The 19,690-nt window shown below is 32.5% G+C and overlaps 2 protein-coding genes across 4 annotated transcripts in view; both read right to left on the bottom strand.

Annotated features, from left to right (window-relative positions):
• Positions 1 to 19,690, bottom strand: part of LOC147394333 (LEAF RUST 10 DISEASE-RESISTANCE LOCUS RECEPTOR-LIKE PROTEIN KINASE-like 1.2) — a 39,523-nt gene that overhangs the window by 9,133 nt on the left and 10,700 nt on the right. The window contains exon 1 of one of the 3 annotated variants that reach the window (XM_086453454.1): positions 19 to 896. The exons of the other annotated variants lie outside the window; for them this stretch is intronic. Within the exon in view, the coding sequence (XP_086309580.1) occupies positions 19 to 784 (766 nt within the window). The 5' untranslated portion in view covers positions 785 to 896. Of the gene's footprint in view, positions 1 to 18; positions 897 to 19,690 lie in introns of those variants that run through there. 3 annotated transcript variants of the gene reach the window in all.
• LOC147394336 (LEAF RUST 10 DISEASE-RESISTANCE LOCUS RECEPTOR-LIKE PROTEIN KINASE-like 2.4) lies at positions 9,809 to 18,068 on the bottom strand. The gene is made up of 2 exons (XM_086453456.1): positions 17,144 to 18,068; positions 9,809 to 11,064 (listed from the first exon to the last, which is right to left on the bottom strand). The coding sequence occupies exons 1-2, from the start codon at positions 17,943 to 17,945 to the stop codon at positions 9,944 to 9,946; spliced, it is 1,923 nt and encodes a 640-aa protein (XP_086309582.1). The 5' UTR covers positions 17,946 to 18,068; the 3' UTR covers positions 9,809 to 9,943.

The raw sequence follows: 19,690 nt of genomic DNA, 5'->3' as shown, positions 1-19,690 counted from the left end.
AAATCGAAATTAACTTACTCAGAGATGCTGGACATGTGGTATTACAAGGTCCATCATGGCAGAAGCAAACGAACCTATTTGTAGTGGAATTATACCCGCATCCTCCCTCTGATCTAACGCAATCTTGACACTGTTTGATATTTATAGTCCAATTCACTTCGAAACCTTTCATCAGAACATCTTCCAGTATTGACGGATGTGTCAAATCCTTGTTCACATCCGATTCAAAAACTGGAACTGAAACATTATCCCTGCAATTCTCCAATAAATCATCCCTTGATATCGGCCCAGAGGGTAAATATACATTACCATTCATATCATCATTCAAGCACTTCGATTTGACGGGGGGTATTTCATGCAAAGGTTTACAACCATAGAAGAAAGTAAGGTTCTGGTAATCATGAGTGAATTTAAAGAGAGAAGTATTGAGGGTGGTATTAAAATATTTATCAGGACAAAGAGGTTCGAAGAAATCAAACAGAGAGATATGGAGAATTTGTGCAGTTTGATCGATCTCAAACACTTGGTATTTATGTGAATTAATCTCTATTATGGTGTAAGTATTATAGTGGCAAGAGAGTTCGAACCCTGGATGACCACATTCTCTAGGTCTGGTGTTGCCATAGTTGTAGCCATAGAAAGGGTAAGTGATGTCGGAGATATTTCCACAATTAAATGTGCGACGACAGTGGATGAATAGTTCGTTGTCTTCGCTTAGAGAGATGGGTAGATGGTTGAAGATGAAGAACAAGAAGAGAGAGGAGGGAAACAAGTATGGGTTCATTGAGAGAGAGAGTTGTTGGGGACAGAGGAGATGTGAGAGTGATTTTGAAAGAAGGGGAGATAAAGAGATGCAGACGAAGGAGAGGAAGAAGAAGAGTCAAGGGTCAACAAGAGGAAGGTTACATGCTTTTGCATTTGTTGACCTATGAGAAGGTGGCTATGAAAGAGACTGTTTGATTTTTGGATAATTTACAAATACACCCTTTTTATATTTTTGGTGAATATTTTAGCTATTATTCTACGTTCTTTTTAATCTTGACTATGGTCTTTTATGAGAGACTAATAGAAAGGAATGGTGTATTCTCCAAAAAATCAGAAAAAAGAGAATCTTGATTTAAATTGATAGCATACCCCTTGACCATGGTCAAATACACTATTCAACCTCTTACACAAAAAACCCTTGATACCTCTCCCACCTCAAGGTTCAAATTGATAGCATACCCCTTGACCATGGTCAAATACACTATTCAACCTCTTACACAAAAAAACCTTGATACCTCTCCCACCTTAAAGAAATAAATTTATTTATTCAGTCAGCAAACGCCCTCCCTCATTTTATTTGGTTTTACAATTTGATTAATTATTTTATTTTATTTTATATTTTATTTTATCTCTTAAATCAATAAGAAGAAAATAAATAATTTTCGTGTAATCCTTGTTTTTTTCTAAATTTTCCTCTTATTTTATCTTTTATATCATTGGGGAACATAAAAGAATTCCTACCAAATTAAAAAATGAAGATAAGAAAATTTTAGAGAAAATATCCCAATCATTGGTGGGAAAAAAAATATAACAATTAGCCCAAAAAAAAATTTTACCGTAAAGATTGAGTAATTGAAGAAGATTAATTTTTTCAATAAATAAACAGAGATTTTCACGTTCCAGATTAGTGTATTTTGATTTAAAAAAATTTAGTCATTTTTAGATATTAAGGGAGTAAGTCATTATTTTAGAATTAGAGGAGGCATCTAAAATATTCACCGAAATAGAAGGGGTATCTCTAATATTCACAAAAACAAATTAAGGTCGCTTTTTCTATGTATGGGAGCCCCTTTCAAATTGACTTTGCCGTGCCTCGTAGGTTGTGTGATGTACCGACTTTTGTTAAGACTTCAGTTGCAAATGTAACATCTAAATATTCGGGTCGCTCACGCATAGAACCATCAACGCGTCTTCTACTCTTCAATTTATCTTACGGTTCAGAGACGTTGGAAACTTTCCACCAATATTCACTTTCACAATTTTCATAGGACGTATGCATTTATGAAATTCGATGTGAACATTCATTCTTCTCAAGTGCTTGGGACTAATGGCCACAGACTATCATAGGTCGATTCTTAAATTAATGGAATCAAAATCATAAATGCCAAAACAAAATCTCGTTAAATTTTCTTGATTTTCGATTCCCATCGGTTATGGTTTTCAATCAATTTGATTTTCTATTCCCATTTCTAATCAACTCCAATAAAAAAAGCTTCAGAATTGAGACTTTCATTTTCGATTATAATGTCAATTCCAATTAAATGGGCACCCCCTACTGTCACCTTATTCTTTTGTTGTTTGGTTTGATTCAAATTCGACTTTGTGATTTCCCACTTTAAAATAAAATCAATTTGTTGAAATAAGAATAGATGATTCATTTATGGATTTTGCAAGTTAAGTTCCTTGGGAGTTAAAATCGAGCGAAAAAAAATAAATAAAAGTTTGTTTCCTTAGATAAATTTGTTAGTTCTATACTATAATAAGAGTTTGCCCATGCTCATAAGAATGTTCTTTAATATTAAGATAGTCAAAGAAGAAAGACAATAAGGTTGAAATGATATTATTGAAAAAGATAGAGAAGATAATATTTGCGGATGTTATAAAACTAAAATATATCTATTTGAAAATTTTAAAATAATTCTCTAAGTTAATTAAAATGACAATTTAATAAAATATAATATTGATATTTATAATTCTTATACATCCCATTTATTTAGTGACACCTATATATATATATATATATATATATATATTTTGCTAACCAAGTGTCCATGCCAGCTTGCGCACACCACGACTAATCTCGAGGAGGACTACCACAACAATCCACTGTCATGGTCCCCCAATTAAATCATGAGAAAAATCCAAGAGGGGAATCGAACCCGTGACGTGACATCTATATAACAAAACATAGCTGTAGAATCCTAAACTATAATTACGAAGATAAGCATACATACCGTTTATGATAGAGTCTATAATAAAATTGCATTTCCTCTTCTCTTCCTATTTCTTTTTCAATACTATTCAATCCAATTTTATTATCTTTCCCCTTTTACCCTCAATCAAAAGAGTTGCCCTAGTCCTATACCTCTTTTCTTAATAATTCTTCAATTTAATTATTATTTTTTTATCTTCTACCCTCTTAACCGAAAAGAGGGGCAAACTCTAGTAAAATAATAAAAAAAATCAACTCTTCAATGGTAATGATGACCTAAGAGAAGCGAATTTTTTTAGCAAATTGAAGATGTCTTGGGGGATAAAAAAGTACCATATATACAAAAAAAAAAGTATTTTTGTTTTTTTTACTTTTACATGTAATGGATTTCGCAAGCAAATACGTTGTCTCTTCACAATTTTATTCACTCAAATAAGTACTCTATTATTTTCGTCAAATCCCATGAAAATAATTCAATGAATAACAATCGTTGAATCCACAAATATATTCTCACTTGATTCATTGTGATTACAAAACTAGAGTGAATCACACTAAGATCAGTATTCAAATCCAATTACTTAGGTCAATGTGCCGATGCAATTTTTGGGAGTTGTCTAATTCTTTGTTTAATTGGTGGTATCAAATTCTCATTCGTTTATTCATATTTCTACACATCCTTAGAAAAAAATGAACTTTTTACATGTAATGACTTGTCTTAATTGGCTCATGTCGACCTGCATTAGGTAGTTTTCAAATAAATCAAAGAGTATTTTGAACACGATTTTAAAACCTGTCCAATATCGAGATGACCACTAGGGAAGTAATCCTAGTCTTGAAGACGACCAAGCGGGATAATCAATGTGAATTGTCCTTCACATTGACTTGTCTAAGATCCAAAATGACTTATTTGATCATTTTAAAATATAAAAAACTCTATTAAGTCGGGTTATGTATTTTTTATAAAAACTCTACTTGCTCGGGTTATCTTATTTATTTATTTATTTTTAAATACAAAATAATTAAGTACTTGTTATCTTATCTATAAGAAAATAAGTTTTTATTTCTGTTTTTTATCTCGTTAGACGAACTGGGAAGGCGAAGGATTTTAAAATCATTATTTGGATACTCAGATCACAATTGGACTAAAGCTGACATAGTTGTCACCCCAATAGTCAAAAGTACCAAGTCAAGACATACAATTGGTAAAGAGCAATAGATTTTTATACCTTAAGATATTTTTTGTCTAACAATTTTTTCAAGCTCTCTTCAGTTATGTGTAATATTTATAAATACTAACTTGTTTTTGGTTTTCATGAGGTACTAGTACTCCAATTTGAAATTGATGACATACCACCTGGACCTCGGTCTTTCGTGTGAGGGACAAATTTTTTTTTTTTTCAAGATGATCTTGTCAACCTCCTTCCAAATATTTTTATTTTTATCCTAAAATTCTTATTTTTCCTTTAAAATCTACACAAATCATATAAATAAATTACATTGAAACGATTTATAATGTAAAAAACTAATTTTACTTGAAATCTTGAATGATCATTACATGAATCATAATTTTATATTTATAAAATTTACATCAACCAAGATATAAAAGGTAATACCCACCCATGGGTTGCCTAAGTGGTAAGGGCGAGCATGTGAAGTGTGTGGGTTAGGCGCACGTCACGGGTTCGATTCTCCTCTTGGGTTTTTCTCATGATTTAACTGGGGGACCATGGCGGTGGGTTGCTGTGGTAGTCCTCCCCGAGATTAGTCTTGGTACGCGCAAATTGGCCCAGACACTTGGTTAGCAAAAAAAAAAAAAAAGATATATATAAAAGGTAAGCCTAATCTTGAAATTCTAATTAACATTAATCACTCTACATGAGGTTGAGTATGATCTTTTTAAATTGATGATATATGTATCTTGACTATGATCTTTTATGAGAGACTACTAGAAAGGAATTGTGTACCCTCTAAAAAAGCAGAAAAAGGAGCATCTTGATTTAAACATACCCTCTACATTTTTGGTGAGTTACTTAGGTATAGCATACCCCTTGACCATGGTCATATACACTATTCAACCTCTTACAAAAAAAAACCTTGATTCCTTATCCACCTTGAAGAAAAAAATTTATTTATTCAATCAACAAATGCCCCTCGTTTTATTTGATTTTACAATTTGATTAATTGTTTTATTTTATATTTTGTTTTGTCTCTTAAATCAATGAGAACAAAATAAATAATTTTCATGTAACCCTTGTTCATTCTAAATTTTTCTCTTATTTTATCTTTTATATCATTGGGAAACATTAAAGAATTCCTACCAAATTAAGAAATGCAGATAAGAAAATTTTAGAGAAAATATCTCAATCTTTGGTGGAAAAAAAATTAACAATTGCCCACAATAAAGTTTTTTATCGTAAAGATTGAGTAATTAAAAAAGTTTGTTTTTTCAATAAAAAAATAATAATAATAAGGATGTTCACATTCTTTGATTCAAAAAAATTTGGTCATTTTTAGGATTAAGATATTAAGGGAGTAAGTCATTATTTTAGAACTAGAGGAGGCATCTCAAATATTCATGGAAATGGAAGGGGTATCTCTAATAGTCACAAAAACAAATTGAATTCTTTTATTCCATGTTTGGGAGCCCCTTTCAAATTGACTTAGCCGTGCGTCGTGGGTTGTGTAATGTGACCGACTTTTGTAAAGACTTTAGTTGCAAAATCGGGTCACTCACGCATAGAATTTATCATACGGTTCAAAGACTTTGTTAGCTTTCCAACAATATTCACCTTCACAATTTTCAAAGGACGTATACATTTATGAAATTAGATGTGAATATTCATTCTTCTCGAGTGCTTGGGACTAATGGCCACAGACCATCATAGGTCGATTCTTAAATTAATGGAACCAAAATCATAAATGCCAAAAAAAATCTCATTAAATTTTCTTGATTCTTGATTCTCATCAGTTATGGTTTTCAATCAATTTGATTTTCTATTCCATTTTCTAATTAACTCCAATAAAAAAAAACTCCAGAATTGAGATTTTCATTTTTATTATAATGTCCATTCCAATTAAATGGGCACCCCTATTGTCACCTTATTTTTTTGTTGTTTGGTTTGATTCAAATTCGGCTTTGAAAATTCTTTTGTTGTTTGTTATAAAGCTAAAATATATCTATTTGAAAATTTTAAAATAATTCTCAAAGTTAATTAAAATGACACTTTAATAAAATATAATATTGATCTTTATAATTCATGTGCATCCGATTTATTTAGTGACATATATATAATAAAACATAACTGTGAAATCCTAAATTACAATTACGAAGAGAAACGTACATTCCATTTATGGTAGAGTGAAGTCCACAATAAAATTGCCTTTCCTCTTTACCCCTTTCAATTTTATTGAATTTCCTCTCTTCTTCCCTTCTCTTTTTCAATACTATCCCATCAAACTTTCACTATGTAAAAAATGCCCATATTTGACGGTTTTAGTCCGTCAAATTTTGAAAAATTTGTCAAATATGCCAGTCAAATATTCTCTTGTAAAATTTTTTTTTTTGACAGTCCTAGACTATCAAATTATTGGAGAATGTACTTTAAAAAAAAATAAAAAAAAAATCCATAGAGTATGACCGTCGAATTTGGAGGTTTAACAAACAATAGCACATTCCTCTAATTCACCAATCACAATGAACGAAATAATATTAAAAAATCAAAATCAAAAAAATAAAAAACAAAAGAAAAATCATAGAACAAGATTATGATCGGCATCCATATCGACCATAAAAATTAAAAGTAAAATAAAAATAAAAAATTGTGTAGGCCCATAATTATTCAGGAAATAAACTAACACAATAACAAAGATTACAGATTTTGAATCTCTATTTTGTTAGTTAAAACCATAGATTAAATTGATGAGTTTACAATTACAAGATCACAATATAAGTGATCAAACTAGAATACAAAATTGAAGCTCACTTTCGTCGGCCGCATTAGATAACGTCATAGGCTTTGGGCAAGATTACCCATCCTCTCCTTCATGGCCAGAGAAAATCCGAACCCAAAACTTCCGATTCAATTAAAAGAAGATGCCCTGACCCTATACCTCTTTTCTTAATAATTCTTTAATTTTATTATTATTTGTTTATCTTCTACCCCTTTATCCTAAAAGAGGGGCAAACTCTAGTAAAACAATAAAAAGAATCAACTCTTCACCAGCAATCCTTGCACTAAGAGAAGCGAATTCTTTTAGCGAATTGAAGATGTCTTGGAGGATAAAAAAGTACCATATATACAAAATAAAAAAGTACTTTTGTTTTTTCATTTTTACATGTAATGGATTTCGCAAGCAAATATGTTGTCTCTTCACAATTTTATTCACTTAAATATGTACTCTATTATTTTCGTCAAATCCCATGAAAATAATTCAATGAATAACAATCGTTGAATCCACAAATATATTCTTACTTGATTCATTATGATCCACAAAGCCAGAGTGAATCATACTAAGATCGGTATTATGTGAGCAAATCCAATTACTTAGGTCAATGTGCCGATGAAATTTTTGGGAGATGTCTAATTCTTTGTTCAATCGTTGGTATCAAATTTCCACTTGTTTATTCATATTTCTACACGTCCTTAGAAAAAAAATGAACATTTTACATGTAATGACTTGTTTTAATTGGCGCATGTCGACCTCCATTAGGTAGTTTTCAAATAAATCAAAGAGTATTTTGAACATGGTTTTAAAACCTGTCCAACATCGAGATGACCTTTGGGGAAGTAATCCTAGTCTTGGAGAAGACCAAGCGAGATAATCTATGTGAGTGGTCCTTCACATTGACTTGTCTAAGATCCAAAATAACTAATTTAATCATTATAAAATATAAAAAACTCTACTGGAACGGGTTATTATTATTATTTTATATACAAAATAATTAAGTACTTGTTATCTTATCTATAAGAAAATAAGAATTTTTTTTTTTTACCTCGTCATACGAACTAGGAAGGCGAGAGGATTTTAAAACCATTATTTGGATACTCAGATCACAATTGGACTAAAGCTGACATAGTTGTCACCCCAATAGTCAAAAGTACCAAGTCAAGACATACAATTGGTAAAGAGCAATAGATTTTTATACCTTAAGATATTTTTTGTCTAACAATTTTTTCAAGCTCTCTTCAGTTATGTGTAATATATATAAATACTAACTTGTTTAAGGTTTTCATGAGGTACTACTCCTATTTTACAAAATTGGAAAGCTGAAATAGATGACATACCACCTAGACCTCGGTCTTTCTTGTGAGGGACTATTTTTATTCTATTTTTATTTTTTCAAGATGATCTTGTCTCAACCTCTTTCCAAATATTTTTATTTTTACCCTAAAATTCTTATTTTTCCTTAAAAATCCACACAAACCATATAAATAAATTACATTGAAACGATCTATAATGTAGAAAACTAATTTTATTAGGAATCTTGGATGAACATTACATGAATCTTAATAGATTATTATAAAGTTTACATCAACCAAGATATAGAAGGTAAGCCTAATCTAGAAATTGTAATTAGCATTAATCACTCCTAGTATTTATATACCTTACTTACCAATCCTTCTTAATATAGAAAATATTGGGGTATTTTAGTAAATTCCCTTACAAAATAGGTGAAAGTTACCCCGTGAAATGTAAGATGAGGTCTGCACCCTAGATTTCGTTGACCCATTATGTTCGTTAACAACGTTTATTTTGATGATGTCATAGATTTTGAATATTGACAACTATGTTGACGTATTTCAAACCAATTAATTATGAAAACTTGGATGGTACAATTGGGACAAGGTGCGGGAACTAACCAAAATGAACTCAAACATCTTGCAAAACATATAAAGGTGGTGGTCCTAGCGAGCCTTGATTGGTACATTTATTTAGGGACTTTGCGATAGAAATGACCGGCCAAGAAGATTTGATGTTTTGAATTATTTCATTAGAAGAAGTGATAAGAGAAACTGTACCAACTTCGACTTGCAAACCAATACAATTTTCCCTGACAACATAGATGACAATAGAAATCTTGATGAAGAAGAGGCTCCAATTAAAGTCTTTTTTTTTTCATCGGGAGGGCATGACCCATATTAGAGGATTGGTAGAAGGAATTATCATCCAAACAAACTTTCCTATTTACTTGCTCAAAATGGAATCATAACTAATTAGTAGTTGTTTAAGTTAGTAAGTTTAACAAGTTATTAAGTACAAATTTTGAAGTTGTTTCCAAAACTTATTTCTTCTCTCTTTGTTTATATAGAGAGAGTAAATTCATGAATAAAATTTAGTTATATTTCAAAACATGAGGAAACCTTTTCCCTCCTATCAAAAACATGCAATTGGAGACTTCTCTCTTTCTTTAACTAATAGAAATAGGTGCGCGGGGATGACCCTAGCTCCTCCTTTGCATAGAAAAAAGATCGTAGAATTAAGCTTGAGAGATACAACATTGACGGTAAATGTCCATCCTCTAGATTGTTTGATATTTGGCTATTTACTATCCCTTTGATCACACACTTAAATCCGGATTCTAACTCTATAACTAACTGTTTTTCAAGATAATAATGTACCCCAACAAACCCGGTTTTAATAAAATAAATATAATGCAAGTATACTTCAATGAAATTAGAAAATTGATCAAAATTTTACATAATTAAAAAATCAATCAATATCACAATCACACTTACCTCCATACAATAAATATTTATATAAATTATAGAAAGTGAAATTATATCCTTAATTCTTTATATTATCATCCATCTACTGCAATTAATCTTAGACTTACAAAACAAATTACTATAACATGTATTCATAATCTGAACAAAAACATAAATTACTTATTTTTCCATGAAATGAAATGAATTTTAATTCCTCCCGATTGAAAGAAATATTCAAATGCAGCATACAATAACTATCTTACAAAATTGATGTGGTTGAAGATGCTGCTCGTGATCTCGAAGGAGAAGTGAAAAATGGCATGGGTGGAATTCTCAATTCATTAAGGCTTCCTTCCAACATCTCCAACACTCTATTCATTGCAGGCCTATTTGATGGATCCATTTGTATGCACCACAAACCTACTAAAATCATTTTTCGTGCAATTTCTTCATCCTCTGTAGTTATAACACCACGTAGTTCTAGATCTCTGCATGTATCAAGATGCTTGTGAATCCATTGTGAAAAATATATTTCACTAATATTTTCTACTCCCACATCAAAGTTTTTTCTTCCTCCAACCATTTCGAGTAGCATCATTCCATAGCTATATACATCTGACTTGTGTGAGACTCCTCCGAAGTTTCTATTAAACAATTCTGGTGCAATATACCCTGGAGTCCCTCTAGCACCCATCATCGATATGATACTCTCTTTTGTAAGTGACAATTTCGTGAGCCCAAAATCAGAAATTTTCGGACAAAGGTCTTGATCTAGAAGAATGTTATGAGGCTTTATATCAAAATGTACTATTCGTGTGTTACAACCACGGTGCAAGTACTCTAGTCCCCGAGCAATGCCAATATCAATTTTGTATAGCGTCTCCCATTGAAGGTGAGGATATTTCTGTAATGGTTTTTCATCATATATGAACTTTTCAAGAGATCCATTGGGCATGAACTCATAGATAAGAGCTCTTTGGGAGTCCTCAACACAAAAACCTAGCATAGTGACAACATTAACATGGGAAGTCCTGCTAATACTTGCGACCTCATTAATAAATTCTTCTTCGTTACCTTTTGATTCTCTCAATACCTTCACAGCCACCATACGCCCGTCAAATAGCTTTCCTCTAAACACGTCACCATAAGCTCCTTGGCCTAATTTTTCCTTGAAGGAGCTTGTCATTTTCTTGATATCTGAATATTTGTATCTTTTTGAAATCAAGAATCCATGATTCTTTAGAAACATCTCCAAACTTTGAGCATTCTTTGTTTTCTTCTTCCAAAAGAACAATTTATGTAAAGATAATTTTCTTCTCAAGCAACATAATATAACTACCATTGTAGGTATAATAATAATGATTACAACTGCTAATACACCTGTAAGCAAAGAAATAGGACAAAAAGCAATTAATTTACTCTTGGATGCATGACATATTAATGTGCTAGGCTGAAAGAAAAAGAAAGATAATACAAGGTTTAAATAGACTAACATGCTGAAAAATAGAAACCATCATGAGAAATACTTTGATAGGTTAATTAACTATAAGCACCTTGAGTGTTCAATCCCTTGCAGAGCAATCAAGATGTGGATTTAATTGAAAGATGAAAAATAATATCAATGTAACTTAAACATTTCTGCAAATCTTCAACATGATCATATAAAAGATGGGTCTCTGCATAGCAATTTGACAATTGTGAAGAATATAGAATAAGAAGTGTAAGAAAAGTTCAGTTTTCAACTGAAAAGTACTGTTAAAAGTTTTGTACAGTGGGGCACTGATAAAATCAAGAGAATATTTTCTAGTGATCATGTAAAATTGTAGTTTTTGGTTTGCAGAAAATAAAATGCATGAAATATTGCAATTCAATATTTCTATATATATATTTTTTATAGTTAAGGGGTTAATGGTTAGAAAGGTGAAGTTGGGTAGAATGGGATTTGAACCTAGGAGATGGGAACAACACTCCACACGTCTTATCAACTTAGCTATGTTGGCACTTGATTTATGTTTTAATTGATAAATTCGAAAAATTTACCATAATTTCAAAAATTCAATGTATTATATGCAAGTAAGCTAACTATTGACTAAACATGTCAGGTAGGACTGATTTAGTTTATTTCAACCATTACTGATTGTTTTACAAAATGAATCTTTTGGTGTTTTTAATAAAACAATTTTTGACGCAGAAGGGTCTTAATAGGAGGTGGACTTTCAAATTCGTTATCTTATTTATAAGAGATTTAAAACACCATTTATGCTATTTTGCTGGGAAAAATCCTTGGAAATGTGCTAAAACTTGACACCGATATTCTTTGATGATATTAGCAAATTACGGCCGAGACCCTAAAAAAATTGTGAAGAATAATGTTTGAAATATTTGTCCTGGCAAATCCATTTTTCTCATATATAAATTTTGTTCATTGTGATTTATATCAAGATAATCAATCTTCATGCATAATCACATTAGGTGGGTATTCCTATAATTTTCATGAGATGAAAGTAGGTTCTTAGGAAACATATTGTAGGATGGGTACAAAGGGGTTTTGGACAACAAAGTGAAAAAACTTGTGTGTGCAGTTTCTTATGAACCTGAAATAATCATAGCTAATATTATCTCGATCATTGAAGTAGTTGAGTTCAGACTGACATGTACTATTATTTATTAGTCCGAATTCAAAGGGTATACAGTGAAAGATGTATTCTCACATATATCAGCTTATCCCTATAGGAATTTATTCTTACTATGTACTAGTTATTTTGGTTTACCATCCAGTGATGCTAGACTTGTGTAGGTACATCATGGGTATTTTGTGTAATTAACATTACACTTAAGTTGTAACAAATATCCAGCAGAGGATCCACCACCTTATTAAAGAAATTATATGTTCCAATTCATAATTTCTCTATTTCTATTGGACACATAAATCCGGGTCTTGATGATATTTGATAAGTTTTATCAAACTCTTCAAGATATATATGATTGAATAGTATATTTCCATAACGGTTGTTGAGAAAAATCTTTTCTGCATCCAAAAAAATTGACCAAAATTGTAGAAAAGTGTTTTATAGAAGTTATAAGGAATAGAAAATAATATAACAACCTTTTTTGGGGGCTCCTTAGAGATATTGTACATTAGAGGGACCAAATTGTTATGGATATAAGAATTGAGTCTCTCTGAAATATTATAAATACATTATGTTACATTGAGTAGGTTCAATTTTTTGAATTTTCAAGCTTAGTCAAAGGAGTTTGTCTCCTACCTCTCTCCAATCTTTCTCCTCCCTCACATTGTTCTCTTCTTCAATCAATCTTCTAGCTCCATTCTTTCTCATAAAATCGTTTAATAATCTTTCCATTGTTATCATTTACAAGCTTATTAATTTTTTTAAAGCATGTTATTATTTTATCTAGCATACGAAAACAATCTCAGACATTCAAACACAGTCTGAAGACATCTACTTTTTTTCAGTTACAAAATGGAACATGTAGACCATTGGATTTATTTCGAATGGTATGCTATGAGTCCCTAGTAAATCATCTATTTGGGATGAAGTTGCTACAGTATCTTTCTAATTATGCAAAATATATATATGTAGTCAGAAAATATAAAAAACTGGACTCACCCCCAAGTCTCAACCATAAATTAAAGCATTCACTAATGCCAACCGTCGCTATATCCCCCGTGGACAGTCGTTTTTTCCGACTGTCGTGGACAGTCGTTTGTTTCCGACTGCTGTGGACAGTCGTTTTTTCCGACTGTTTTGATCTGTCGCTTTTTAAAAACCACTCCTTTTAAAACGACTCTATTTGCGACTGTAGGGGCAGTCGTTTTTTGAAAAAACGACTGTCTTGGTCAGTCGTTTTTGACGCATTATGACGTAGTGATTTACAGTAATAACAATCAAACAATCTAACACACTATTGAATAAGATCATCATGAATATTTTTACTAACCATTAAAGCCAATAACATCTCAAGAACTTTAACTAATGATAATTCAAAAGAATTGAGCAAACAATCCCCTTGGAGAACCGTTATTCTAGGCTCTCTCAAGATGGGTCAGCTAGGTCTCTTAGTGATGGAATAAAATTGATACATAATAGGGATGCTGTTGTATTCCTTTATAGATGAGTGATCTCTATATTGACTCTTTTAAGGAATCCAAAAAATTTAGTTCCTAAATACTTAAAACATGGAGGACAGTGGACCACCATACACAATCTTGGATTCTTAGATTTGGATCAAGGATCAGCCATCTTTATCTATTTCATCCCTACAATTTAGGGATCTGTTAATATAAACAGTGATCTCTCTATCTCATCCCTAAAATTTATGGATTGACTCTAGTATGTGTATAGATTATAATCAATCTCTCACATATAAAGTAAAGAATTTTGGATCGACCCATTCAAATTTCACTCTGTATCAGAGCACCTTTAGGACTGCTTTTCTCCATCATCTCCTTCATTATTTTTTTCCCCTATGTATGTGTGTGGGTGGGTGGGTGGGGGGGTTACAATCTGCTTCTTTTAATGGCAGACCACATTTCTCAAAATTCTGCCACTCCAATGCTAGATGCTTGGGTTCTGAAACATCTGGTTCAATCAATGATCCCTTCTCATCCAGACAGCTCCACGGTTGTGCTTGTTTCACCTCCTCTCTGGAGATAATCATGGCACATGGATTCATGATATGACCATGCTCTTTATGCCAAAACAAACTTTGTTAATGGCACCAGCTCTAAACAGTATCTACTTCCCGAATAGCTCATTTGGAACGCTGCAATGATCTTGTAATTTCTTGGATCCTTCACTCAACCTCTGGTAATTTGGCAAATAGCATTCTTTATGCAGACACTGACTGTGACATTTGGTTGGATCTAATCCATCTTTTCTCTGCATCAAGTTGACATCCCCCCATTGAATGAGATTGTTGAGCAGAAACATCGCCATCACATTGAGGTTGCTAATGTTTTAAGCTTTTAAGCCCATTTTTATGCTGAACGGAGACATGCTATTATGCATAGATATTCAAGATTATGTTCTTTTTTCTCAAAAATATATTGGAGTCTTACCTAATGTATGTTAAAAACACACACTCACACCTATTTCATAAGTTTTAATATGTATTGTAGTTTTCTTTTTTTTTTTCATTTCTTTCACATTTTTTCCTGTTGTTTTCCTTTTTTCTAAATTTTCCCTTGTCACTTTAAACCCATACTCTAACTTTGTGATTATGCCCACAACCACTAAGCCACCAGGCCCCATGGACTTGTCACTCCTTACTCCAACACCAATATCTTATTCTAACATCATTCTTCCAACCCGCAATGACTACAATGCTTGGCTGTCTCTCATTTACTCACCACTACTCCATCCTTTATACACCAATAGTTACATTCTACTCCTTACAACACTTCCTTTCATATGATAAATTTTTTGTTGCTTATAAATCTTTTCTTGTAGCCATTTCTTTCACACTTGAACCTACTTCTTTTTCACGAGCTATGAACCTACCTCAATGGCGTGATGCCATGGTTGTAGAAATGGCTGCTCTGGAGCAAAATAATACTTGGACCCTCATTATCTCCTTAATTAAAAAACTCCACTGGCTGCAAATGGGTCTTAAGGTGAAGTTCAAGTCTGATGGCTCAATTGAGCGATACAAAGCTCATTGGTGGTTAATGGATTCACTCAGAAAAAAGGATGGAGTAACATGAGACTTGTTCTCCAGTATCATAGCTAGTTACAATTTGCGTTCCCTTTGTTGTTGCAGCTATCAAGCTGTGGTCTAGTCTAGTTAAATATGCACAATGCTTTTTACGCGGTGATGAAGAGGAGGTTTACATGTCTCTTCCACCAGATTTTTCTCATCAGGGGGAGAATTGGGTGCGCAAAATAAACAAATCCTTAAATAGTTTAAAACAGTCTTCTCAATATTGGTTTGCAAAGTTTTCATCCGCTCTCCAAGAATCAAGTTTTTCTCAATCACGAGCCAACTAATCCATTTTCACCAAGATACAGGGTCTCTCCCACCTTTGTCCTTTTTTATGTGAATGACATCATAATAACTGGGAATGATTATTCTACCGTCAAAGAGTTAAATTTTTTTTTTTTGGAAAACAAGTTTTTTTGAATAAAAAAGATTGGCCTACTGAAATATTTTCTTGGCATAGAAGTGGCTCGTTCCCATAAAGGATTATTTCCTTTGTTTGGTGGTCACCCCCTAGGATTTATCCCAGTACACTGTACACCTAGCATGTGTGGAAGGGTTGATATGTGTGCCCTATGGGATTACTCAGGTGCTCTAAGATGCCTAGAAACCTAAGTTATCAACAAAAATGATTTTTCCTTTCTCAACAAAAGTAAACATTAGCATCCTAGATGACATGGGATTATTGGGTGCAAGGAGTTTTGCGTTTCCTATAGTGAAACATCTTTGTCTTCCTCCTGCCGATGGTAAATTGTTACCTGATCCTCCACATTACAAGAACTCAGTGGATTGTCTTATATATCTCACCATAACCAAGCCCAACATTGCTTCCACTATTCATATCCGGAGTCGATTAATGCAAGCTCCCCGCACCACTCATATGGATGTTGCCCTGAGAAAAGGATCTCCAGGAAAAGGCATTCTCTAATCATCCTCAAGTAGTCTTCATCTACATGAATTTTGTAATTCAAACTAAGCTATTTGACTTATTACTCGACGTTCCTCTAAAGGATATTGGACTATGCTTGGTTTTAGTCCTATAACTTGGGATTCTAAAAAGGAAAGCATAGTCTCACAAACTTCTACAGAAGCTGATTGTTGGGCCTTGCACATGTGTCACACACGCTAACTTCAATGGTTGAAATATCTCTCGACTGATCTTGGTATTCCTAATCCCCAATCCCCAAAAGAAAATCCTGTTTTCCATTAACAGGCAATATACATAGACCTTGAGTGTCATTTTGTTCGTAAAAAGATTTTATCCCAGTTCTTAGCACAGCAATACATCTATAACTCACAACAGATAGCACACATTTTTTGACAAAAACATTGGGCAAATATTATTTGCAATAATTAATCAGCAAATTAGGTGTCGTGCTCTTGATGTGCACGCTCCAATGTTGGATCAAGGATCAGCCCTGTTTATCTATGTCATCCCTACAGCTTAGGGATTGACTCTTTTTATATGTGCATATATTTTAGTCAAACTTAATGAAAAATTACAGAATTTCGGATCTTCCATTCAAATTTCACATGGGTGATGTTCTAACATCATTATCATCCTCGTCATCAAAGCCTCAACCCAACAATTTGAGTTCAGGCTAAACGAATCAGGTTCCTCCATTCAATTCTACTTAAATTCATGTCCTCTGTTATTGCAATTGCGTTCATATATCCACTACCACTACCTCAATTAAAATTCTATTTAAAAATAAAATAAAATAAATCGAAATTAACTTACTCCCAGATGCTGGAGATGCTGGAGATGTGGTATTACAAGGTCCATCATGGCAGAAGCAAACCAAACTATTTGTAGTGGAATTATACCCGCATCGTCCATCTGATCCAACGCAATCTTGACACTGTGTGATATTTATAATCCAATTCACTTCGAAACCTTGCTTCAGAACATCATACAGTCTTGACGGATAACTGAAAACCTTGTCCACATCCGATTCAAAAACTGGAACTAAAACATTATCACTGCAATTCTGCAATAATTTATCCCTTGATGTCGGCTCAGCGGTAAAATAAACATTACTATCCATAACCATATCATCTTTAATGCACGAGAATGTGGAGGATGAAACAATATAGGGTATTTCATGCAAAGATTTACAACCATAGAACAAAGTAAGGTTCTGGTAATCACGAGTGAATTTAAAGAGAGAAGTATTGAAGGTGGTATTAAAATATTTATGAGGACAAAAAGGGTCGACGGAAGGAAACTGAGAGATTTTGAGAATTTGTGCAGTTTGATCGATCTCTAACACTTGGTATACATGTGAATTAATCACTATGGTGGTGGAAATATTATTGTAGCAAAAGAGTTCGAACCCTGGATGACCACATTCTTTAGGTCTGGTGTTGTCATAGAAAGGGTAGGTGTTTCCATAGAAAGGGTAAGTGATGTTGGAGATGTTTCCACAATTAAATGTGCGATGACAGAGGATGAATAGTTCGTTGTCTTCGCTTAGAGAGATGGGTAGATGGATGAAGATGAAGAACAAGAAGAGAGAGGAGGGAAACAAGTATGGGTTCATTGAGAGAGAGAGAGAGAGAGAGAGAGAGAGTTGTTGGGGGGACAGAGGAGATGTGAGAGTGATTTTAAAAGAAGGGGAGATAAGAGATGCAGAGGGAAGAGAGGGAGAAGAAGAGTCAAGAGTAAACAAGAAGAAGGTTACATACTTTTGCATTTGTTGACTATAAGAAGGTGGCTATGAAATAGACCGTTTGGTTTTTAGTTAATTTACAAATACACCCCGTTTATATTTTTTTTTTGAATATTTTAGCTATTCTATGTTCTTTTTAAATTGATGATATATGTATCTTGACCATAATCTTTTATGAGAGACTAATAGAAAGGAATTGTGTACCCTCTAAAAAAGCAGAAAAAGGAGCATCTTGATTTAAACATACCCTCTACATTTTTGGTGAGGTACTTACGTAATAGCATACCCTTGACCATGGTCATATACACTATTCAACCTCTTACACAAAAAAAACCTTGATTCCTTTTCTACCTTGAAGAAAAAAAAATTATTTATTCAATCAACAAATGCCCCTTGTTTTATTTGATTTTACAATTTGATTAATTATTTTATTTTATATTTTGTTTTGTCTCTTAAATCAATGAGAAGAAAATAAATAATTTTCATTTAACCCTTGTTCATTCTAAATTTTTCTCTTATTTTATCTTTAATATCATTGGGAAACATTAAAGAATTCCTACCAAATTAAGAAATGACAATAAGGAAATTTTAGAGAAAATATCCCAATCTTTGGTGGAAAAAAAATTAACAATTGCCCTTAATAAAGTTTTTTATCATAAAGATTGAGTAATGGAAGAAGTTTGTTTTTTCAATAAAAAAAAAACAAGGATTTTCACATTCTACATTAGAGTATTTTGATCCAAAATTTTTTAGTCATTTTTAGAATTAAAATATTAAGGGAGTAAGTCATTATTTTAGAACTAGAGGAGGCATCTAAAATATTCATGGAAATGGAAGGGGTATCTCTAATATTCACAAAGACAAATTGAGGTCTTTTTTTCCATGTTTGGGAGCCCCTTTCAAATTGACTTAGCCGTGCGTCGTGGGTTGTGTAATGTGACCGACTTTTGTGAAGACTTTAGTTGCAAAATCGGGTCGCTCACGGATAAAACCATCAACGCGTCTTCTACTCTTCAATTTATCTTACGGTTCAAAGACTTTGTTAGCTTTCCACCAATATTCACTTTCACAATTTTCAAAGGACGTATACATTTATGAAATTAGATGTGATGTGAACAGTAGTCATTCTTCTCAAGTGCTTGGGACTAATGGCCACAGACCATCGTAGGTCGATTCTTAAATTAATGGAATAAAAATCATAAATGTCAAAAAAAAATCTCGTTAAATTTTCTTGATTTTCGATTCTCATCAATTATGGTTTTCAATCAATTTGATTTTCTATTCCCATTTCTAATCAATTCCAATAAAGAAAGCTTCAGAATTGAGATTTTCATTTTTGATTCTAATGTCAATTCCAATTAAATGGGCACCCCTAGTGTCACCTTATTCTTTTGTTGTTTGGTTTGATTCAAATTCGGCTTTGTGATTTCTCACTTTAGAATAAAATCAATTTGTTAAAATAAGAAGAGATGATTCATTTATGGATTATGCAAGTTAAGTTCCTTGGGAGTTAAAATCGAGCGAAAAAAAAAAAGTTTGTTTCCATAGATAAATTTGTTAGTTCTATACTATAGCAAGAGTTTGCCCATGCTCATAAGAATGCTTTTTAAGATTAA

The sequence above is a fragment of the Akebia trifoliata genome, chromosome 9, assembly GCF_017979445.1.
Source record: "Akebia trifoliata isolate Shusen 1 chromosome 9, ASM1797944v1, whole genome shotgun sequence".
NCBI classification, from domain to species: domain Eukaryota; kingdom Viridiplantae; phylum Streptophyta; class Magnoliopsida; order Ranunculales; family Lardizabalaceae; genus Akebia; species Akebia trifoliata.
Note: the sequence above shows the minus strand (reverse complement) of the source record. Positions and strands in the feature narration are given on the sequence as shown.

What these genes read in the sequence shown, in the direction of transcription:
- LOC147394336 (XM_086453456.1), bottom strand. Translation starts at nt 17,945, where the DNA reads ATGAACCCATACTTGTTTCCCTCCTCTCTCTTCTTGTTCTTCATCTTC. An exon ending in AGCATCTCCAGCATCTGGGA is followed by an intron (nt 11,065 to 17,143) that starts GTAAGTTAATTT and finishes CTTTGCTTACAG; the next exon opens with GTGTATTAGCAGTTGTAATC.